General features: G+C 38.7%; 4 protein-coding genes across 7 annotated transcripts in view; 2 read left to right on the top strand and 2 right to left on the bottom strand.

Annotated features, from left to right (window-relative positions):
* The first annotated feature begins 378 nt into the window (after window positions 1-378).
* On the top strand, window positions 379-4,119 carry LOC129362104 (G-protein coupled receptor 55). Its single transcript, XM_055033447.1, has 3 exons — window positions 379-454; window positions 1,357-2,089; window positions 2,948-4,119. The coding sequence occupies exons 1-3, from the start codon at window positions 450-452 to the stop codon at window positions 3,152-3,154; spliced, it is 945 nt and encodes a 314-aa protein (XP_054889422.1). The 5' UTR covers window positions 379-449; the 3' UTR covers window positions 3,155-4,119.
* A 2,615-nt stretch (window positions 4,120-6,734) lies between these two features.
* Window positions 6,735-11,224, bottom strand: itm2cb (integral membrane protein 2Cb). Its single transcript, XM_055033845.1, has 6 exons — window positions 10,996-11,224; window positions 9,155-9,292; window positions 8,858-9,049; window positions 8,658-8,768; window positions 8,418-8,568; window positions 6,735-7,822 (listed from the first exon to the last, which is right to left on the bottom strand). Exons 1-6 carry the CDS (start codon window positions 11,080-11,082, stop codon window positions 7,731-7,733), a joined length of 771 nt encoding a protein of 256 aa, XP_054889820.1. The 5' UTR covers window positions 11,083-11,224; the 3' UTR covers window positions 6,735-7,730.
* A 1,892-nt stretch (window positions 11,225-13,116) lies between these two features.
* hes6 (hes family bHLH transcription factor 6) lies at window positions 13,117-17,319 on the top strand. The gene is given in 5 exon segments (XM_055033342.1): window positions 13,117-13,152; window positions 13,154-13,315; window positions 13,392-13,478; window positions 13,574-13,655; window positions 15,200-17,319. Coding segments are annotated over 5 exon segments (762 nt in total). The 3' UTR covers window positions 15,595-17,319.
* A 3,261-nt stretch (window positions 17,320-20,580) lies between these two features.
* Window positions 20,581-23,932, bottom strand: part of per2 (period circadian clock 2) — a 29,953-nt gene continuing 26,601 nt past the window's right edge. For all 4 annotated transcript variants that reach the window (XM_055033017.1, XM_055033018.1, XM_055033019.1 and 1 more), the window contains 2 exons: window positions 22,569-22,719; window positions 20,581-22,351 (listed from right to left, as the gene is read on the bottom strand). In XM_055033017.1, the coding sequence (XP_054888992.1) occupies window positions 22,136-22,351; window positions 22,569-22,719 (367 nt within the window). In that variant the 3' untranslated portion in view covers window positions 20,581-22,135. The remainder of the gene's footprint in view (window positions 22,352-22,568; window positions 22,720-23,932) is intronic.

The following is a 23,932-nucleotide window of genomic DNA, read 5'->3' as shown; positions in this document are numbered from 1 at the left end:
CCAGATTAATTATGTATACATATCTATATCTATACCTGTAGATATATATATATGCATATGAAGTACATTTTTGTATGATCTCTTTTTTTCTCCAACAAAGAGTGGAAAAAAATTCACCAACAATTGAGTAACGCATTTTACAATAGGCTGAGGCAGGAGAAAAGTGGCATCTAAAACACATTTACTGGCAACTAGACTTTCCATCTGTGCAGACAGTTTTATCTTTTTGTCACTTTGTAAGTGATCGTTTACATTGGCAGCACCAAGTGTGGCAGTTTAAGACTTGCTGGACAAGTTCAGTTTAAAAAAACACACACACATCTGAGCAAACATATATGTGTGGCATGACGCAGGAAGTGGTGATGAAACAACAAAAGGCAGAAAAGCAGAAGCTGTCTGGCACAGCAGAGACACTCAGAAAGAGACACCAAAATTCCTCTTTGACAATCATGAGGTAAGAGCAAGACTATATTTCAATTTTCTACTGTACTGTTACATTATAAACAAAGCAAGTAAAATTCTTCATGCGTAGCAGCGGACGGCTGTATTTACCTGCTGGGATGTTTTCGGAAGGTAGACGGAACTGTTTCTACATAGTTAGTAAGAATTTACATGCAAAAGACTTAATTTAGCAAGATTAATGGTCTAAGAAATTCTGTGTATATATATATTTGAAAAGTACTCAATCTTGGTCACCTTGGTATGCTGCTTCTGCAAGAATAATTTCCTATGGTTTCTAATTTTAAACATTTAAACTAAGTAAACACCACAAATTAGTTATACATTTATTCCAGATCTGTCTGTTGATAGAATGCTTCACTTTTCTTCTTAGATTAAAAATAACTTTGTTGTGCCAACTGCTGAGCCACAGCAGTTGTCAGCAGACTAGTGCAGGAAATCAGTCCCTCTGTGTATTCCACTGAGCGTCAGTCTAAGGCTCGATGCGACTCCTGATGAAAACACGCACTCAATAAAGTCTTAATTATGATTCTGCAGATTCGTAACACTGAAGTGTCGGTGATTTCCACCGCAAATTAGAACTCACCTCAATCTAGATCTCTGTTCACTCTGATTCAAAATAGCACCACCAATCTAGATGAAAGTAGTAGCATGTAAAAAGTTCCCATGCTACGTTGTGTCTGGTCTTGATGGCAGAAACACAAAAAGCAAGCCCGCAGCTCGCATACCCACACATCTGAGAAGTTTCAGTTGCCTCACTGACGTAGTTTATGTTCAGTGTTCAGTGTGGGAACTGGAACGGCATATTCACCTCAAAGAAACTTTCACAGTGAAATGTTTAATTTGAAAAATACTTGGGATGGATGATGAAACTGAATTAAAACTGTCTCCTTGCAGCAACAACAGCAGTAACTGCTCAACCAAAGAGGTGGACGATCAAATGAAATACTTGGAGCTCGTCATCTACATTCCCATATTCATAGTGGGGATGGTTTTTAATCTGGCGGCCCTGCTGGTTTACTGCCTGTGCTTGCGAAAGTGGACTGAGTCAACCATCTACATGACAAGCTTGGCTCTGATGGACCTCCTCCTCCTCTTGCCTCTACCCTTCAAAATGCATGCTGCATATCAGATGTGGCCGCAGGAATTCCAGCACGCTTGTTCATTTCTGGAAAACCTTTATTTTGTCGGAACATATGGCGGTATCTACATGATCATGTGCATAGGGGTTGACAGGTGGCTGGCAATATGTCACCCATTCAAAGCCAAGCAGCTGCGCTCCCCCAAGGCGGCTCTCCTCACCTGTGTGGGGGTCTGGGTCCTGACATTTACTGCAATCTTTCCAGTCACCTTCAACTTGAGGACAAAAGTTAACGAACACTTCCACTGCTTCCACCGATTTTCAGGAAATGGCTGGAGTCCCAAAGTGATCATCTGCTTGCAAATATTTGGTTTCCTGGGGCCTGCGCTCATTTTGGTGTGCTGTTCAGTTCAAATCATCTGGACCCTCCAGGAGTCCGGCCAGCGGAGCACCAAGAGCCAGGCCTGCGTCAAGATCATCTACAGCGGCCTGTGCGCTTTCTTGGTGCCGTTCACTCCGAGCCACCTGGCCATCTTCCTGCAGTTCCTGGTGAGACACACTTTTACATTAACAGCGTGAACTTAGCCGTAAAACGCACATCACTAAACTCTGATTCTATGAGATGGAGTTCAAGATGTTTTTCTGTAAACTTGGCGAGTAAATATCTAAAATTAAACGTACAGAAGATCATTTGAGTGACAGCCGACAGAGCTGACAATGTTTAATCGAATCAAGATTTGATTCAAAGGATATGTCAAAGGAAGCTATTTTATCTTAGCAGACAAGATTAACGTTTTGTGCACATGAAGTGTTTTTGTCTCACCACCTTTCTTTATGACAAACCAGAAGACTTACAGCTTTACTATTTTAGACACTTGTAAAATGACTCATTCTTGGGTGTTTCCTTTCTTCCTTGTGAGATTTCAAATTACGCCCATGCAGGCGTCAATGACCTTTGATTCTGTGTGAAAAATAGTTATACATGTCAACGCGACTCTTGCTTTTAGAATCACATTTATTTTATTATGATATTCATAAAAGCACATAAATACATTTTATGTAAATTAATAGAGATTTGTTCTGAGTACGACCATAGCCATTAAATACATATTAACTGTCAAACTATAGATATGATAAATATATACAAATTAAATTGAACACTAGCACTGTGTGTATTCTTTTTTGAAAGAATACACACAGTATTCAACTTATTTACTTATTTGTAAATAAGTATTTTCAAAATACTTATTTACAAAGGATATTCCTCAGGATTATGTCTTTAGCATTAACTACTCGTGACGCCTTCATAAATACAAAAATGTATGAAATTATGTGTGAATTTAAGAACATATAAAGTATATCATTCAGTTGAATATAACAATATTCAACTTTTGCGCATACCTTCAGGTACACCAGGAAGTGATTAAGGACTGCATCTCCATGAAAAGTATAAGCATGTTTTTACAGACGGCCATGTGTCTGTCCAACATCACCTGTTGCTTGGATGGTCTGTGCTACTACTTCATAGCTGACGAGGTGAAAAACACGAAAAACAACTTCAGGATGTCCAGACTGAGCCAAAGGAGAGGAAACTCCAGCACTTCAGAGGTCTGAATGCTTGAGAGCAACAGCTAAAGATAGGACTTGTGTGCGACGACCTGGGTCATGTTCACTGTTGTTTTGTTGTTGTTTTTGTTTCTGTTTTCTTTTCTGAGCTGGCCAGTAAAACAAGAGCTTTTTCAAGTAGCTCTTGAAAAAGTTAGGTTGGCATTTGACGCAACAGGAAGTGAACCAGGTCAACCTGCAATGAAAATTGACCAGCGAGCGGGAGCAGCAAGCCACCTGATGCATCTGTAACCTCAAAGAACGCCAATAACCAAAGTACGGGCAGCAGAAAAGAAAACTTCCACTACAGATGATGAAAAGAGGGTTTTTTTTTCTTTAGAGGTGGCTGAGAAAACTTTCTATCTCACTCCCTGATGAGAAACTGACTCGTGGTATGATTCATTTTAAATCTGCCACATGCGTGTTATTGCAGAGCTTTGTTGTTTTGATTCTCAAGAACAGTGGCGAAAAAAAAAGGAAGAAAGAAAGAAAGAAAAATTCCTTAAAACAAGACCAAACAATCACAGTTGACAAATATCAAACAATATTATTTCATTGGATATGCTTATTAAACTTTTGGTCAACTGTCTAAATGAATACATGTGCCATAAAAAGAACAAGTAATCCAAGTGGGAAGACTATTTCTTGTTCGATATTTTAAAAAGAATAACCATAGATTTTATTTATTTAATCTTCTATGTAACTAAATAAGTGTCAAAGGCACACTAATGAAGGCGTCTCAATATTTATTCATGATGTTCCAATACGGCAACACCAAATTCATCTGTGGTTTTGATAAACAATGCAATAAACATTTATTGATGCTAGCTGGTTACCAACATTAACCCATTAACAAATAGCTAAAACATTTTTGACTTTATTTTTATTTTTTGCTCTTTCTGTATATAACAAATAGTTTAAGTAGTACGGAAGAAATAACTGTGAAACTGAGCCTTAAATAATAGAGAGTATTGTGTTGGGATTATAAACATCTTCTTAAGTGTTTGTCTGTTTGGAATAAATTTTGACAGAAAGCTTTGTTTCTGTTCATTTCGCATTAGTTACACAATTACCGTCGGACTGAGACACAGCAATAAACAAATCATATGTTAATTATTAAACTCCCCTAAAATTCAAATGAAATATGTCAATTTTATTTGAAAAGAAAAAGCTGGTGCAGCAAAAGAAAATGAAAGAAAATTACGGTAGGAAATTCAGTAATGTTTTCTTTTTTTTTTCTTTTTTTTTATCCATCAGCTTAGTGAATTTTATATGTTGCTTGTTGGTAGTTAAAAAATTAATATGAATATGTATGTTAAAATAATTCACTTCAAATAGAACTTTTTAATTTTGGGCTTTTAAAGTTTTTAATTAAATAGCTAAAAACTATTTGTTGATGACAGTCGGTCTTCTGTGTGAGCTACCGGATAAGTTATGGGTCGACATCATAAACACTTAGAAGAAAAAGTTTTATTTATATGCGACCAATAACAAAAGTGTTTGTGCTGGCAAAACACTTTTGTTTAACATGACAACTTGAGACGTCTGCCAGTTTCAAAGTTATTTGAAAATGCTGTTATGCGATCATAGAATACATTTCTCAGAAATTATTTAAAAAGCTAGCATATCATGTTTGTGGTTCAAATATAGGTAATTGTTAAACAATTTGACTTTACAGGAAGGCATAGATTTTCAAATAAATTCGCCACCCTTTTTCTGAAACTGTTACTGAAGCTACCTGTAGTTAAGTGACTGTGTTAAACCCTTCAGTCAGCAAACCATCGAAGCCACAAATGTACAGACTGCAATGGGAACCACAGAAGGTTGTTTTGCTGGATTCTGTGACTTCGTTTTACTCTATTGTGATCGCACAGCGCCCTCGATATGTATTGGGTAGAAATGGAAACAGATAAATTCATGTTTTAACTGCATGTTTTGAGGGAACCAACTTTTAATATAAGGACACCTATTCAGCAGGAGAAAAATTGAAGTAGTTTTAGAACGCTATTTCATTTTTAGCATAAATTTCTTATAAGTCCAGTTCATCTGGGTTATAAATATAATGAGGCAGAGGCTGCTTCTCCTATCCATGCTCTTCAAAATAGGAGGGAAAAGAAGTTAATGTTATTCAAATGAGGCAGATTTGTGTTGAATTTTGTGAGTTGGGAAATAGTTATAAGAAAGTCTCCAACCATCTAAACAGACACACATCGACCGTCAGTGTAAAAGTATCTAAAATTGTAAAACAGTTGTAACTGTGTCAAGACCGATGACAGACATTTATCTGATCACCATGACCGTAAGTCGTAAAATGAAACTAAGTGGGTGCAAAACAACGTGACAAAATCTACAATCCTGAGGTCACCAGAGCGATATCCTCTTGTCTTTTGGTCTCATTGAAACGTCCCATTTAAAAATGATAGACTCCTTGAATGAGTTTAACACAGATGATTTAGTTGTGCAAACAATACATCCAAACATCCTGTACACAGGATCCTGTACATATTGTCCCACAATATTTTTAGTTTTTTAACAACATTTCGCAAATATATTTTTGGAACAAAAAGGCTATTACACATGCATTTTCTTTTTTTTTTTGATAACTGACTCTAGTTTTATATTCTGACGTTTTCTGACATAAATGAAGTACATTTTAGGTATACTTGCTTGCAGCTAATCAGGTATGTCGACATTTATTATATTGTATTTTAAGTAGGCCTGTTCACAATATATGTCTGACTGTACAAAATAATGTTTTGGTGACTTTGTTCTGTGGATTGGCGTACGTTTAGCGACATTTGTGGAGATAGGCCATTATGACTCATTGCCCACAGTAACACAATGTGGAGGTTGGCATGAATAGTAAAATGAGAAATGGGCTGAGTTTTTCTCAAGCCTTTCTAATAAACTTTGCACCAGAGACACACTCATAAATGTGCACAAATTCGCGCACTGTTGCACAGACAACTAGACAATGTCGGGTAAAGTTCCTTGCCCAGGTTGCGCATCAACATGTGGCATAAGGATCAACAACTCTGAAATTAAAACTTACCACAAAACCGAAAATATTGAGAACTTGGCAAAAGCAAATCTCAAAAGCAGATATAGCAGCTTTCTGTTGCATATTTGCCTTTCAGTAAATGGGTAATGTGAGCCCAACAATATTTTTCAAAAAGAAAAAAGAAATTCAAGACACTCAAGTTATCTTTTGATTCAGAGCTTCCAATTTGAGAATAAAAATAAAAGGCCTTTTTTAAAAATGAATTAAGATTATGTGAATGGCTTTCGGCAAGACAGTGATTATACTTAAGGTCTTTGATAGTGTTGCTCCAAGCACTTCATTTCTGATTGTGCCCACAAAAATGTAATTTTCAGATTTAGAAGCTTTTTCCCTTCACCTTTCAATTAGATCACAGAGACACCTTTTGAGAAAATCTGGGCTTAAAAGGTAAAACTAGATTCAGTCTAATTGAAGTTCTTATAAATGCTTGTTTATGCTGCTGTGCACATCGTCAAGAGATGAGCCAATAATTGTTTAGGGGATCCTAAATGTGCTTCACCGATAGAGAGAAAACGCCAAAAGACAAAGAAAGTTTGATTTGTTTATTTTTAAAGCAGCGAGATCTTACAAGAGAATTTGGACTGTACAGTCAGATAAAGTGTCAAAAACAGTGAAATATGAGCACATACACATCATAAACACACCTAAAAATGTTATTTATGATAAGACTCGTCAACAATGTAGAGAAGGGAAGTTAGAAAGGACGGAGAGAGGAGGCGAAAGCTAAAGACAAACAGCAAAGTCTGAGTGAAGAGGAGGAAGAGCAAAAAGAAGTCGTTTTTTGCCTTTGATATCATCTACAGTAAGTGATCTAAACTATAAAGCACTCTTCAATATAAATATTATATTCTTTACAACTACGCGTAGCATCACTGACTGCAGACTTTGGTTCCTTTTGTCCCTCTACAGCACTGCTACTAATTACAGTCTACAGCCATATATAACCCCAGGAGTAGTAAAGTGTGATACCAAAGGAAAAAAAAACATAAATAAGTGACCTCTCACAAAAACAAGTCTTGATAAAAATCTATGCATGTAACAATGTGATGTTAAGAAGAAATTTTACAGTATATATATTTACATATATTGCTTAGGAACGATCAGTTATATACACAACTCGTTAATGATATAAACAAGCAAAATTAACATCTTAACTACATGAGGTATGTTTTGCCCTTTAAATTAAATTTTTAAAAAATGACCAACAAACAAATATTAACAAAATAAGAACGAGTCTGGGTTTTCTGATGTAATTGTCACAGACTGACTCTGATTTGACTGAGATTAATATCTCCTGCTCTACAAGACAAGCCACAGATAAATCCAAACACATCACATGTACAATCTGAATTAAAAACGTAAGACATTAACAATGAAAAGAGCAAAGATGAGACAAAAACTCTTGAAACTGAAACTAAAGGACAACATTTTGCTCTTAAAGTGCAGCATAACGCATAAGAAATTCAAGAGGTATGGTTTGAAATTGGCTTCAGTGTCGGATGGCTGTGATTTCCGCCTCAGATTTTAGAGTCGGTCGCAGATGACGGTCTCGACCACAAAAGTGTTCTCAAAGTGACGGATTCTGTGGCACTTCTTTGTCTCACGCCTCTCGATACCTGGAAGAGGCACAGAAAGAGAGAGAAACCAAAGACGCGTTGAGAAAAATCTGCTCAGCACTGAAACTCCTCATATTACTAGTGCTGCTGGCATGCCTCGGGTGCCCTATTTGATTCAGCACCAGTCTCATCCATATATGTACTCAGGGGGAAGTTTGCAGCATCATTTCTAAAAGATCTCACACCAACGGAGGGACGCGACGCCAGAGTTATCTTTCATGCGCATCACTGCCTCCTCCACAAATGTGTGGACGTGTCCACTGCACTACGAGTGAGTCACGTAGCAGGAGGAAGTTCCCAGGCAGTGCCCACACTCAATAACACACACACATAAAAAAACACACACACAAATGTCTGTGACAGGAGCAAATTGCACACTGTCTGAAGAGCTCAGAAGGAAGACTCGATTTGGTTCTGGTCGCTCTCCGATTCTCCCACACAGCAAATTTGAACTCTCTGATGCAGATGGATCACAGTGACCCCTCCTTGCATGGCTCACATTCTCACATTGTCTGGTGTTAAGAGAGGGTGATAACTAGGCGGAAGTGACCGGGGGGAAAATACTGCGCATAATTTATTGCAAACTCTCACTCACGTTGGCGCTGGTTGCGACGTCTGAGGCGGTACGTCTCTTTGCCAAAGCAGAGTCTGTGGATGAAGGGGCCCAGCTGCCTCATGTTCCTCAACCTGCCGGTCACAACCATCTCCTCTTGGACAATGTACGTCTGGGGAAGGTACGTCCCCCGCTGAGACGAAGAGGTAAAGCAGTCAGTAAAGAGGGAACACAATGTCCTTGCTGCTCTTTGGCAAGGGTTAAATCGATTGCAAAGCTCACCTTGACATTGACAAGCAGCTCCCACAGACTGCGAGGAGGCATCACGGCGGTTGTGTTCAACTCAGTGATGTAGCATTTGTCCAAGGCGATGTCGTAATAGGCTGTGAGGCCCTGGAATGAATCAAGAAGAAATATCATTTAGTCTTAAACACTCAAATGCGGCGAGTCTAGATAAGAGGATGAGACTTCTTATCGCCTACCCTCTGGAAGTCATGGACGATATCTGCTGGGTCACTGCCCCCAAAATGAGGCACGGGAACACTGATCTGCTCGTAGTTCTCCTCAAGGTAGATGCCCACGTTCTCCTCCAGTTCTTGGCGTCCTCTCAGGGGAGCGTACACAGAGTCCTCGTAGATGACCCGGCAGTGGAATAAGCTGTCCTCCGGGATCTGCTGTGAGGTCACAAAAAACAAAGCTGAGTCAGCATGTTTCATTTTCAGTTGCATTGTCCAGATCCGAGGTAAGATTTGTTTTGGGCGTCAACTAACTCAACTAACCTGGGACATAAAGTAGAAGCGATAGATGTAAATGGAAGGCAGCACCAGCCCCAGAGCGAAGATGACCAGGCCGATCGCGAGGCAGCACAGGCCCACTGGAAAGGCTTTTCTGGGCTTCCCGGGAGGAACCAGCCGCCCCTGTAAGGGAAGAGGAAAGACGACTGGTTAGACAGCTGCTCAGTAAACGCACACAAAGCTGCACTTTTGTTCTATGACAGCTCACAGAGCCATCCTCTTCCTTGCTGAGTCTGAATTGTAACAGAGTTAATTCTGACAAGAGGCAGTTGCCAAGCTGTTAGTCAGGCGAGGAGATCTGGTAGACGTAGGATGGACTGGAGTGAAGCATGCCAGATGCCCGCCCACGGTCTCTCGGCCAACCTTCTGCCTCTCCCATACTACTGTTGCCATGGAGAGCGGAAGAGGGGAGAACAGATGGTGCCAGCCTCTGACGAAAATGTTGGCACGTGGCCGTCTGGGTTTATTCTTGGACCCCTACTTCAATGCTCCATATCTGCTGATATTAAATTCCGGCTCACCGAGTGGGATTGAAAAAATAAATAAATAAATAAGGATGGCTGCGTAGAGAAGAGGGGTCCCTCGGCAAAGGTGGGGGCACGTATTAATAGATATGCACGTATTGCGTATCGGCTCTGACGCCTCACCTCCCGTCTTGGCCAATCAAAGCCCATTCCGCCTCTGACATCCTTCAGCTGACGTAAACAAACAGACGAAAAGGGGTGTCTTCGCTGATGACTGGTACGTCATTAGCTTTTACAGTGCAAAGTGGGGTGGGAGAAGAAGAGGGGATTGAAAAAAAGACTATTCAGTGCCTGATATCTATTTGTATTCTACTACTGGGGCAGACTGAAGAACGGAGGCAGAGCCAATGTGACCTATCTCTCTCTCTCTCTATCTATCTATCTATCTATCTATCTATCTATCTATCTATCTATCGATGAGATAGATTTGACATGTTTCCATCTTCAGTTCCTCTTCTAAGACTTTCTTCTTAATGTATCCATGAATTATTTTCAGGTCAACTCTTGCTCATTGCAAACACATAGTATATGTCTAGTATATTATGAATTAAGCTATACCCAAAGTACAAGGTAAAAAAAAAAAACAGGAATTATTGCACTACTCATCCTGACGGATTCAATCCCTGTAGGACTGAAATGGTATAACATGCTGTGAATGGCACAAATACTCCAGGAATTGCAGCAGGTTTTTTTTTTTCTCCCCCTCTCTTTGTTTCCTCAGTTTTCTTTCTTGAGGTAAACGTGCAAATAAGAACTGGAAGATATTATAGGTACATACTGTATTTAGGACTGTCAGTCACATCCATCTGTGATGCACACTTATACAGACATGTCTATTATCTGCAGTGTCCTCAAGGCTGGCCGAATGAGATGATGTAATCTCAACATCCTCAGACTGACACTGGCATGCACTGACCCATTGTGCTGCTGTACAATTTACCTCATTGCCTCAGCAAAGCAGCTGCTGCAGCCCTTCTGTTGTTAGAAATTGCACAGTTTACAGAGAACGCAAAAGTAAATTAGGGCTTTCATTGCACATTAGAATACGTTTAAATATAGGCACATTAAAAGATTAAAGGTTTAAAATTAAATCCTATTACTGGCCGGAGAACGCATGACCAGGCACCACGTATCTACTGAGTTATATCCCGTGCAGAGGAGAATCTACTCTTGCTATCATAAAATAATAATAATAATAATAATAATAATAATAATAATAATAATAATAATAATAATAATAATAGTGCTGAAGAAAAACGTCACAGCACGAAAACAAAGGAAAGATTAGATGCGCAAACTCACGTGAGCCTGGGGTAGAGTGATCTTGTCGACATCCTGGTCTTTCTCAGGCTTCTGCGCCGAAACTGACTGGAAGGTGATCTTCACCATGTTTTGGTTTAGCTCAGTTTGTTGGGATTTTTTTGCTTTTTTTTCCTCCCCCTTTTGTCTCCCGTCTGGTTTGTGGTTCTGGATCAGCACCGCGCTTCCATCCACAGCACCGGGAGGACTTTATAGCGCCGGCGCCGCCTCGCCCCCGGGAATCTCTGACATCAGAAGAGCGTCTTCTCTGACGTACGAGCGCCGTGTGGGACCGAGGGAAAAGCCCCCTCGCTGCTTTCAACATAAGAGCGAGCGCTGCTTTAAGACGTTTGTAGACGGTATAAAGTGCACGTAAATAGTTCAAATTGTACATTTCACGAGCTGGTTCGTAAAAAAAACACCAACGAATTTGATTTTCGACCCGCTTTACGGCGAAAAGGACGCAGCTTAAAACCTTTTCCAGACGCGAAGCTACTCCGTGCTTTTACTTTGAAGTCGAAATCCCAATATGGTAGCGTATTCCGCATTTTATTTAAAGCTGAACATCCTCCCCACATCCCTGTTCCGAACACTATCATCCGGAAATGTTGTGATGTTACAAATTGTCTCAGCCAGCAGCAATACTGCAATAAAGTTACCAATAGCTTATTGCTACTGTTGGTGAGGTTAATATTCTTGATAAAAAGCTGAATACTACTGTGTATAATAATCAACATTGAACTGGCTGGGATGATTAATAAAAAAATCAATGATTGACTTACAGGAAACATCTGTGTGTTTGTTTAATTGATCAAAAACAAATAGAGGCTAAATCAGATGATAAAGTTGAATGCTAATGTGTTAAAGCATCCCCAGCAGGTAATCTATGATCTGTGACACAAACAGTGGGCATCACAAGGCAAACTGACTATTCATGATTACAGTCAGGTATTCACCATATGCACATGTCACAACAGTGACCATCTCACATGCTGCCAAGAAAGTCCTTGTTTAAATAATGAGAAGTCACAAAGGAAATGTTTAATTTCCTTAATTAAAATGATAGTTCAAACCTATTTTTTTTTTTTTAGAAAAAAGTCCAGTTAGCTTTGATGAAACTGAAAAAAAGAACTGTTGCAGACCTAAAAAGACGAGGGAGGGGGGGAGCTGTTACAGAAGTTTAATAGTAAGACCTTATCTGAATAGAAGCGATGTAGCTGATTGTTTTTTTTTTTGTTCAATTATATACTTCTTGTCATACAATGTCAGCAATACGTCTATTGTTTTGGCTTGCACTGCTATAATGGTCACTGAGTACAACTGTTACATAATCCAACTTGTTTTCCTGCTAACAAGTGACATGCATCAATAGTAATCAACTCTTGACATAGTTCACCATAAAAAACAACAACAACCTACAGTGAGGGCTGAGGTGAAACATATGAACTCCAGATGATTTTGATATATATATATATATATATATATATTTCCCTCTGAGTGAGTGCGATCAATGTGACATTGTTATTTTGCGAATAAAAGATGGAACATTCATTTTTACTTCCTTTTTACACACTGTACCTTGGATGGCAATAAATGAGGTCATGTGCTCATTCTTGTTCTCTTCTCTCAATAGAGGTAAACACAGGAACTGAAATAACACTTTATAAAGAACAAAACAAACAAACAACAACAACAAAAACAACCCTGAGAAAGTAAAACGACAGTAAACGGGGACCTTTGCGGTTTGCCTTCTTTACAACCGTTTGAAAGGGAGATAACTGGTTTTCATTTGTCAACTGACTGTTAACAATTAAGAATTAATTAGCCTAACTTCCTAATGACGTGAGAACTGTCCCTGATTGGCACAATTTAATGAGGGCTTATCCATGCAACTAATAAGGAAACGGATACTGAATTGTATTTAACAAAAAAAAAAAAAACTATCTGCAACTGAACATGTGATCCTGAATGCATAGTTTATAAATTAAAGTTCGACCACTAACTGCAGGGTGTTTGTGGCTTGTCTTGGCTCCGTGGTCCAGGACCCCGTGGTTAAAAAGGGTGCGGGCGTTGCGCGCCCTCTCTGTCTTGCACCCAGTTCATCCATTCACATGCAAATGAGCCATGCATGCAGCCGCAGAAAGGCCCCCAGGCAATAACAAGCCCATTCTGTGAAGGAGTCAACCACCGCACGGCCATCTGTCCCCCTCTCGGACTCCAGCTAACGGCTTTCTGGATCACACAAACTTCAACCATGGCTCCGATACGCAGCAACACCAGCGGGATGAATGGAAGCGACAGCGAAATACAGTCTGACAGGAAGGTAGGATGTGGAGAGTTTGGTAGCCGCCGCGGAGCGTGGAAATGACTCAATCTGACCTCCGATGTTCTCCCTGCAGATGAGGAAACCTCTCTTGGAAAAGAAGAGAAGAGCTCGCATTAATGAAAGCTTACAAGAGCTCAGGGCCCTCATCGCAGACTCGGACGTGAGTGAGCTTTTTTATTTAAATGACCTCACAGTCGACGTGTCCTAATTGAGGTGATTGAGCTCAAGCGGTGGCCGCTCTGCTTCCCACCGCAGTTCCAGTCGAAGGTGGAGAATGCTGAAGTTTTGGAGCTGACGGTGAAACATGTGGAGAGCATCCTGCAGAACCGAGCCCAAGGTAAACCTCCGCTTCTGTCTGTCATTATGTAAAATCACCTATAGCCTACAAAAAACAAAAAAAAAGTCTTTTGAACCGGACGAAAACACCCTGTAAATAACTTTAAATAATTCTTCCGCGGAGAAATGTAGTTCTTATTATTAGCGGATAAATATTTTCATCAGAGGCTCCTAAGATTTGAGTTGTGACCTCAGTTGAAGTCGCCAGTTGACAGAGTCTTGAGAACCTCCTGAGTTTATGAATGTTTAAATATATACATGCATATCAGGTCAATTTCAGCACATCAGCTTTATATAGCAACGAGTGGCCCTCAAAGAAGAAACATGACAATCCGAGACCAAATCACACTTTATTTATTTACATGTATTTATTGTTAGAAATTATGCACGGCACGGAGAAAGTCATGTTTATCCCTGTGCAGTATATTTTCACAATTAAAAACGTCAACCAAAAATATTCTAAGAGTGTGCTTTGCTTGTTTAAATGAGACATGCAGAAAATATGGAGAAGAAGATTGTTTCCGATCGGTGATGTGATCTGAACCTCACGTGGGGGAGCGAAGCATATGCAGATCAATTTTAAAGTTGTTGATCAATTAGACCTGGTGATGTCATAACAAGATGAAGGAAGCGAAGAAAAATGAAAGCACAACTAATTGTGATGGCCTTGAGTATTGTTTGCAACCTCTGCACAGGAGTCTGTTTGGATGTGTAGTTGGAAGCAGGTGTGGTGGGATTGTGATGTCATGTATTTTGCTGACTCAAACTTTTTTCATAGTTCCATATTTTGCAGAATTAAAAATTTCAGTCATTGTTTACATCTGGATTTACTGAGCCTAGCTTCTTCTGGTGCAGAATTATGACACATACCTAACATCAATGATGTCACAGTCTGACAAAATGAGACATGACTGTTCAGACTTTAGATGCTTTGAAAATGTTGCAATTTAGTGCCACACATTGAAGTGGCACAAATCGGACTGTTTTTGGGAGTGGGAGTGAAATGATCTGAATAGGGTCATTCAGACTGACATGAAAAAGGTCTATATGGGTCACAGGTGGGCAAAAATAAAATAGATTTGGGTCATATTTGTCTGCTGTGTGAACATAGAATAAGAGATCAATGAGTTGATTTTTTATTTTTATTTTTTTTGTAATTACTCTATGCTGTTTTGTTGCACCAAAGCAGAATCAGTAAACCCAGTTTTGCTGAAAACAATAACAATGATATATTAAAAAATGGTACAATAAAAATAATACTTTGTGTTGTTTGGTTTATTCATCAGAAGTACTCAGAACCCTCAGTTGGTAGCTCTTGTTGATAGAATGACATAACAAAGGTCTTCAGCACCAGTGGAGCACATGAACTGATTTGTTGGTAGTAACACCAATAATGATGCTTTTCAAGAATTTATCAAAATTCCATAATGTTTCCACAGATTGACTGACTTGTACTGCTTGTGTCCTCAATCACTTTGGCTCAGACACTGTTGGATGCGTAATTTGACATTTAAAATAACGTGGCTGCTGTATGTCTTTCTTCAGAGGTGGACGCTCTGAACAGGGAGGCCAAGGAGCGTTTCGCCGCCGGCTACATCCAGTGCATGCATGATGTGCACACGTTTGTGTCCTGTTGCCCTGGAATAGACCCCGCCATTGCGTCTGAGCTGCTGAACCACCTCCTGGAGAGGATGCCCCTTAGTGACGAGGAGCATCTTGATGAAAACAAGCCAGCCTGTAACAGCACTTGGCCCCTCCCTGAGAGTATGTACACCACAGTGGTGTCCCCGGTCACTTCTAACACCTCCACTGATGACCTCAGCTCCGACCCGGATGAGACGGACTCGGAGCAAAACCAAGCTTCCTCCACGGAGGCGGTAGCTCGCCAGCATGCATCGTCTGGTGTAACTTCCTCACAGCCAATGTGGAGACCTTGGTAAAGAATTTTGAAGAGGCTTGTTTAAACTAGATGATTGTTGGTCATTGTTAGAATGTACTGACAGGCTTTACTTCACTACAAAACACACCTAAAAAGGCAACACTGTCTCTGACAGTGGTTCTCTTTTTTTTTTCTTTTTTTAATTATCACCTTGGTAATTTCTCCACGCATCACCCTCTTGTTTAGCTTTTTAACACAGTGACAGAACAGAACTTGGATCTTTTGAACTTGCTGGGTTGCATCATGAACACAAAATCCTTCTCATTTATTGGTAATGCATCTTTGGTTGACAAATGTGTTTTAAATACATCCTCGATTTTCACACGTAAGTTCAAATTTAAAGTTGAAAGTTGAAATCCCCAATGGTAAAGTCAGTGGGCGCCTACAATCTCCAACCTCACAGTCCAATATGGTTGCCCTGACATTAAATTTAGGATGTTTGGCAACTTGAATGTAATTAAGCTAAGTCACACACAATGTTGTACAATCTTTTTTTAATTAATATATGGCAATGTTTTTTTAATGAATAACAGCTAATGTGCTTGCATTTAGCTTATAAACAATTATTTTTCTTTTTCTATTTGAAAACCACTATTGTCAGTCCAACTACCACTAGTCATACATGTACCACAGTTTGAAAACCATATGTCTAAGACTATGACTCTTACACCGTTGTGTTGGTGATTTTGATGCTCCATGTAATTGCACTTCTATTTAATTGAATCGTTGATTCACAGAGTACTGTATAATGTCCATTTGTGAATATTTCCTATACCAGACTAATTGCAGTTAGACATGCAGGCTGAGTCTGGACTTCTATTGCTAAAATTAGCTTATCATTTAGCACAACAGCTAGCACTGGTTTTCTGACATCCTACTCTATCAATACCTACTAATTGTGTTGTGTACCAATAAATATTTTCAGTTTATTCCTATTTAATTAATTGAATAGGACTTCTTTTTGAAGCGAGATGAGATTTATCAATGAAACGAAAGATAACAGAAATGCTAGGGCAGCATTTTCAGAGAATTGCTCAAGCAAAGATTAAACTCCGTAATCAGGAAACTGTCAACCGGGAACGATTGCTCTGGGCTTTCTAAGCAGCATAAGCAATGTCTGTGTTGAAACTGTTGGTGACAAAAAAAGCTGAAAACTTGTCAAGTGATTTAGAAATTGGCATTTGACTGGTTTTGGGCAGAGGAGGAACCAAATCCTCAGCATCTCCAACATATTTTGAAATGCACCTTTCAACCAGCTATCTGGTGGAAATGGTTCATTATAAAGGGAAAAAAACACTCAAGGAATCAAGATCCCTGTCCTGTTCTGTTCTGTTTTAAAATTATTTTAATGTCATTACTTTAACATTTTATTAAGTCTTTAAAAAAAAAAGAAGCTTGGGAGCCACTTTGGCTAAGACATAAAGAAGCTCTTTGTAAAATGTATCAAAGCTGCAGTTGAAGTATTTAATGTTGTAAGATATGATAATAATAGTTGCAGAGATCACTGATGTGTACATTATGCATTTAAAAGTCTATAGGTTTACCTTAATAAGGTGGTGGATGCATTTGTAAATATGTACTTATTAACATTTAGTTGTTCCTCTCCGGATACATTGTTAGTTAAATTATTTCCGATTTAGAAAGTCGAGGACTGCTTATTTATAGTGCATTAGTAAGCTACCTTATCCAGTTTAAACCTTCCAATAAAAAACTTTTTTTAAACAAAGACCTCTGTGGAGATTCTATTTATGCACCTTTCTCGCTCCTAAAAAGCAACTTTTACACAGAAGGATCCCACTAACCACCCACCGTCGTCTGTTATAAAGATTTACTCTGCCGTTGTGGGCTAGATTGTGTGAACGCTCCCCGTCTCTCTCTTTCTCTCACTCTCTCTCTTTCTCTCTCTCTCTCGCTCAAAGATTTCTTTGCACATCGTAGGCATTTGTGAGATGTGAAATGAGTAATCGCTCCTTTTATAGGCCTCATTCTGAACTGGGTTTTATAGCTCTGTTGAGCTAAGCTTTTTTATGTTTTTTTTTTAATACCTTGGATACATGGATGGTCATGAGAATCAATTTAAGCACCAGTTTGTCATAATATACAGAGTGTACTATAAATTGCTGAACAGCTTCAGGATCAAAAGTGATGAAGTTTCAAATTGTGTCCTGCATCGTAATGGATGTGAAGGAACATGTTACTCAGCTCTTCCAGATTTCAACCAGTACTTCTGAGAACGCTCTGTACCCACGTGTCTCTTGTGTTTCTGCGATGTTCACCGAGTGTCAGTCATTTTGCAATCAACCTCTACCGGCTCTTGTGATTGGGACAGTTTAGAAAATGACAGCAGAAATATGAATCAGTTTAAATAATCCTTCTACATCACCACTGAAAAGCTTCCTTAACTTTTTCGGTAAAGAGCAACACATAGCAGTGTGCAATTTAAATTGGAAGGAAAATATATTTTACAAATTAAACATCTGAAAAGTGGGGCATTTATTTTTGTGTGGCCCGTTTACTTACCACTAAATGAAATGAATTGCAGCAGAACAGCTTCCACTTTGGCATAAAAATGCTTGTGAGTGAACACTAGTGAACAAACAACATTAGTAAACATCGTGGACAGGTCAGTAATACAATTGTGGAAAAATTGAAAGCATGAAAACGTTCCAGTCCAGTAATCAGAGGAAAAGACAAAGAATCCAATGCTTCTCTGGAGGAGATGCAGAGATGCTCAAAGACGGTCTGTTTGGAAGAGTGTCAGACAGAAAGTCATGAGACTTATTGCATATAATGTTGCAGAATTCTGTGGCTAACACAAAACTATCACACACACAACAAAGAACACACATATGGTGTGGGCAATTTGTCAAGAGGCTGCAAAACACATCACTTCCCAGTAAGACCACGCTAAACAGCACGACAGCTGGTTCAGATCGAAATATGTCCACGAGTTAGAATAAAGTCAAGACCCAAATACAATATGGACATATAGAAAACTGACATGACATGAAAAGCTGGTAGGCTTTCACATGAAGTTCCAGTGCATTAAAGAATGCAGCCACAAAGTGACAACATATGAAAAGATTCACCGCATGAATACTAACGAATACTAACATAACGCTGCATTTACCAGGTTTAATGCTGGGAATGATCGGAGGCGTCTGAACTATAATCACAAAAAAATAAAATAAAATAAAATAAAATATTGGAAGATACACGCATTCTTTGTCACGCAGCATTTGTCTCACATCACGAACATATAGCATACATAGAAGTAAATAAATACATGTTAATGTGAAACAACTACGGTTTCACTTCATTGTTTCAAGAAGAAAGAACGAAAGGAAGACCGGATTTGCAGATCAGCAGATGTAAATAAGTGCAGCAGGCCGGCAATTTGCACCTTGTCCTAAATGTGCAGCCTGACATGCAGGGCAGGAGGTGTGAATAGCGGATTAAAGTAACGCGTCATTCTGACCCAGCACTTTACAAACGCGATCTATCACAGGTTGTTGATTTGCACCACCAAAAGAATGCACGAAATAATAATAATAATAATAATAATAATAATAATAATAATAATAATAATAATAATAATAATAATAAGCCTGATTGTAGCCTACTCCACATTTTGTTCAGATTAAGGGAACTACCAAATCCACACCTGTATTTGTATGAACTGAGGTGTGAATAGAGAAAGGCCGCTTTGATGTGGGGATCTGTCAGAACATGACAGACTCGTCTCCGTGGCTTTTCAGTCAAGACAGACAGTCAGACAGACAGACATCGATTTGCATCAGGAAAATGAAAGTCACAACCGCAGGACAGGAAAACTTCAGCATTATGCATGCTCTCTCCTGATCTGAATAAGAATCGCAGCGTCATTCGCGGATTCTTTTATGTCAATGCGTTTTATCGCCCTCTAGTGGTCAGACCATTTTAAGTTTTTTTTATTTTTTATTTGACGTGGGTCCAAAGTCCAACAAGCCTATAAACAAATATTTAGTCAAATAAACAAGTGCACATTTTTCATTCAATTTGAAAATTGTGTACACCCCATTAAAAATGTTATTTTCAAAAGAAATGTACTGTTTTATTATTATTCTGGCCATATCTGAGACAGAAAGTGATTTAATTAGAGCTAAACAGCAAGTTCCCCTGCTTCTGTTTATTACTTGAAAGACGTGAAGACAGCTGTGTATTCTGAGTAAAAAGTGAGTCTCTGACATTGGTTTGAGGAATTTTTGCCCAATTCCTCACTTTCATCTCTGAGACATTTTAAGGGTAACCTCAATCCCCTTCGAGTGACCCGAGGGCAACTCAATGAGATCAAAGTCTGGGCTTCTAACAGGAGTTTCCACTGTTTTGCTCTTTGACGCGTGGAGTTATGGCATGTTCAGGGCCATTGCAAAGTTTCCGAGTCCAGTTCTGTCACAGATATCAATCACACTTTCTTCCTTGAAACCTTTGATGGTAGAATTTTTGATGTATTCGGTTAATTTGTTAGTCAATAATTATGACACTTCCACCTCCATTCTTCACAGTAACTATAACGTTTTTACTCCTGATATGCAGTATGATCTGTTGTGTTAAATGTATTCAGGTCTTTGAATTTTCTTTAACAAACTTTAGTCAGACCTTCACTGCACAAAGTTCGCCTCCTTGCACAAATACAATGAATGATGAACTAATTCAGTGTCTTTCAAAGCGGACAGTCTCGCTGGCTCACATCTGTGAGCATCTTGAACTTGCTGTTTTGTGATAACATTTGAAGGCTTCAGAGGTTTTCTTTAGCGTCCTGCAGTCTTCTATTGCACTGAATTTGCTTGGACAACCAGCCCTGGCATTTGACTACAACTGTCAATCTTTTAATTACGACAAAACATTTACTGTTTTATCAATGTGCATACAGGGAAATAAGCAAAAGGCAATAACATGTGGATGTGAAACTGATGTAGGTAATACGCAAAACAATGTTGATTTCAAATTAAACATTTTATGTCAAGAAAATATTTATTTTCATTGAACCAAGAAAAAATAAGGACACAAAATAGAAAGGTGCTTGATAACCCTGCTGAAATAGCAGAAAGACTAATTACATATTCAGAAAAGTTACAGAGAAATAGCATGGATTCTCATGTGAAATTATAATATAAAAAAACCCAGGCATCTTAAGTTTCTAAAATAATAACAGACCTTTCAGGTTTTTGGCTTATAATGAGCTGGTGTCCCCTCTTACTCTACCAACCTTCTCCACTGTAAACAACCACTCAGTTATTTTTCCCTTTCTGATCTGTAGTCAGCATTAGTCTTCTTGGTCCTGTCTGTTTTTTAATTTAGTTTTTTTTTTTTCTAATAAATACATTGTGTAGTTTTCAAAAAGCATATATGCAAAATATATACGTATGTATATACTCAAAGACTTTTTTAAAGGTTAACGTGTGCAACGTCAGCAAAGAAATAAGAATTTCACATCTAAAACATTTGATGCATTTTGTAAGATAGAAAAAACTAAAATATGCCAAACCCATATCAAGCATAGTTTGGTAAGACATGGCTCTGAAAAAAAATAAAAAATTGAAACACTACAACCAAGTAAAAACAGCATCGTGCACATGCTCATATCCTGTTAAATATTATCATCAGCTTAATAAATACTGCAGTATCACATGTGCTTTTATTAGGTAGGATATGGTTTTTACTTTATGGCATTATCCTCATTTTACTACCATGGCCCAGTTTGCTCTCAGCTTCAATAATGTACAGAGCGCCAGATAAACAATCAATAAAAAAACAAACCAGGCTGACATTGTGCCTGGAGCTACTTATATAACCAAACAAGGTCAAATATATTATGAATAACTGGCCTTTATGTCAGGTTTGTTGGACCTCATGTTACTCCACTGAGGGCAAGAGTCAGAGCATGTTTCTATGTGGCGGAGAATGGACGGAAATGACGGATAGCTTAACAAGTTTGAATTTCCCAGCCCCAAAAATGAGTTTGAACAATTGTAACTGCCAAAAATTCTTCCTTTTAGCACCAAAAAAGTGCACATATGCTCATCCGGTACCTTATGAGAATGAATAATAGAACCGAAGTAATTTGTTGCTAAAAAAAAAAAAAAAAAGAAAACCTCTACATTTTTTTTAACCTCACTTAACTAAAAATATCCTGAAATAATAATTTTATTAACTGTCTCACAGTCCGACGTGTGTTTACTTGGTATCTGTTGTAACGCTGTGAGCATGATTTTGAGCATTGTGCTGTTTCCTTGTCACATGTTTTATCTCCTATAGTCAGTGCATGAAATTCTTTCAAGGTGCCACACTGCGAAATGCGAAAGAAGGCAAATAATTAAACACACTAAGTCACAAAGCCTTTGTCCCAGAAGCAACTAAGCGACCCTGCCTTACACAGCTAAAAATGAAACGAAATTAATCACCACAGACATTCACCTTTTACAAATGCACAGATTGAACTGCAACACAGCAAAACGGCTCATCTTAGGCCACTTATTCTTTACAACAGAGCAGCAGTTTCTTTAAAACTCTTGTTGATTTGCTTCTTCTGCCCCTGGGCTGCAGCTTGAAGGATGACCTGAGTGACAGGAGGTCAAGGCAGAGGTTAAAGGTTGGCCTCTGAGCCCCTCTGGGCAGTAGTCCTCTCTGGTCTCTGTGTCACCCAGTCCAAAATCTGGCTGGTCTTCTGCTCCAACCGTTGGTGCAGTCTCTGAGGTGTTGTCACACCAGGTGCATCCCTGCAAGTCACAAATGTGTTTAAATCCTAAATTAAGGAGTGAAATCTAGAGACACAAAATATATAAATACAGGAAAGGATGGAAATAATTGTTGTTTTATGGATCGATGCCTAAGTTTCAGCTTTCAGCTGTTTTATTGTATTGACGCTTTTTTTTTTCCACTTATGTTTCTCAATGAAACATAAAATGAAACAGAAGTTGTTGGGTTTTTTTCTACCTCAACATTGATGGCTTTGGGTATCTCTCCCTTCTCTATCCAGGGGTGGACCTCGCACAGCTCCTTCCTCTGGTCCACTGAAAAGTGGGGCTGGCTCTGCTGCAGCACCCTTATCTTCTCATTGTCTTCTTCCAGCACTCTGTCAATGTCCCTGGATGACACACACACACAGAAAGTTGTAAAAGAGTAAGCAATCATTCTTCGGTTTTCTCCTAAAAAAAAACAAAAACATTTAGGCAACTTTTTTGTCAACATACATAAAAAATAATTTAGGTCTGCAATACACAGGTGCATTAAAGCTGAAGGTTGAGTAAACTTTGCTAAAGGCTTTGAATAAGTAAAAGACATCAGAGAATCGTTAAGTTACTGAGAATGATGTAACTTAACGATTCAAGACTCATTGAGTTACATATTGTGCTCATTCTGTGAAAAACAAACAACAAAAAATCTAGTTGGAATAGACTCTTTCCATTTCTTATGGTTCCTGACAGAGGCTTCTTGGCTCAGAGAACTTAGCTCAGCCTCTTGATGACTTTAGTATAACAGCTTTTAGTTGTTGCAGACGTGAACCGCTAAAGCTGTAATGTAGACCTGCGTTACTTTGCTGTAAAATGTGGTTACAAACTAAATCCTTCACCACAAAGAATCATTTAAAGACTAGGAATGTAGAGATTCTACTTCAATCTGTCCTTTACTCTGTGACATGTATAGAGTGTCATTTCATTTATATTTCGTCTGACATAGCCAAAACACTTCTAATGGATGTATTGAAACACCAAAGGGAACATCTGCATATTTCTGCGGCATACATTTATTCAGTAGCAATCTTCTGTTATTGATACATTTATACTCAGGAATCATTACAAATATTTCCTGACATCACCTGCTTTGAATTACAGATTTATTCCATACATGACATTTTTATTTGTAACATTATTTATCAGCCTTAAGTGGCTTAAGTTTTTCCCCAGCGTTTTTTTCAACATGTGTTATCGATCAACTCAGGAATACACACACATAATCATTACAAAGGAAGTTGACATAAGAAAACATAAAATCATGAACAACTTAAGACTCAAAATATCAGATTCCCATTTAAGTGTGTAACATCCCTGCAGTGAAAACCAACAACATTTGATGTCTCTCATGATGAGGATTGTTGAAACAATGTCAGCATCAACATTGGGGTGCCATCTACTGGTTAACTAATGTCCCTACAGCAGGTATAAATGGTTCAGATTTCTTTAAATCTCTCTGTCTCTACTGGACAAAGGGAAATGCTATGAACAGAACTGGTTCCATGTTAATCAGATTCATGTCCTCCTCTAAATTAAACACTGTAATAATCGAGTATAAATATATAA

The sequence above is a fragment of the Poeciliopsis prolifica genome, unplaced genomic scaffold (genome assembly GCF_027474105.1).
Source record: "Poeciliopsis prolifica strain line A6 unplaced genomic scaffold, Auburn_PproV2 SCAFFOLD008, whole genome shotgun sequence".
Taxonomy (NCBI): domain Eukaryota; kingdom Metazoa; phylum Chordata; class Actinopteri; order Cyprinodontiformes; family Poeciliidae; genus Poeciliopsis; species Poeciliopsis prolifica.
Note: the sequence above shows the minus strand (reverse complement) of the source record. Positions and strands in the feature narration are given on the sequence as shown.

Bases quoted from the DNA above. Each gene is read 5' to 3' on its own strand.
- LOC129362104 (XM_055033447.1), top strand. The intron at 2,090-2,947 runs GTGAGACACACT...GCATACCTTCAG, and splicing joins CCATCTTCCTGCAGTTCCTG to GTACACCAGGAAGTGATTAA.
- itm2cb (XM_055033845.1), bottom strand. From the start codon at position 11,082: ATGGTGAAGATCACCTTCCAGTCAGTTTCGGCGCAGAAGCCTGAGAAA. The intron at 8,769-8,857 runs GTAGGCGATAAG...GATTCATTCCAG, and splicing joins TCGTCCATGACTTCCAGAGG to GGCCTCACAGCCTATTACGA. The intron at 8,569-8,657 runs GTGAGCTTTGCA...TCTTCGTCTCAG, and splicing joins AGCTGCTTGTCAATGTCAAG to CGGGGGACGTACCTTCCCCA.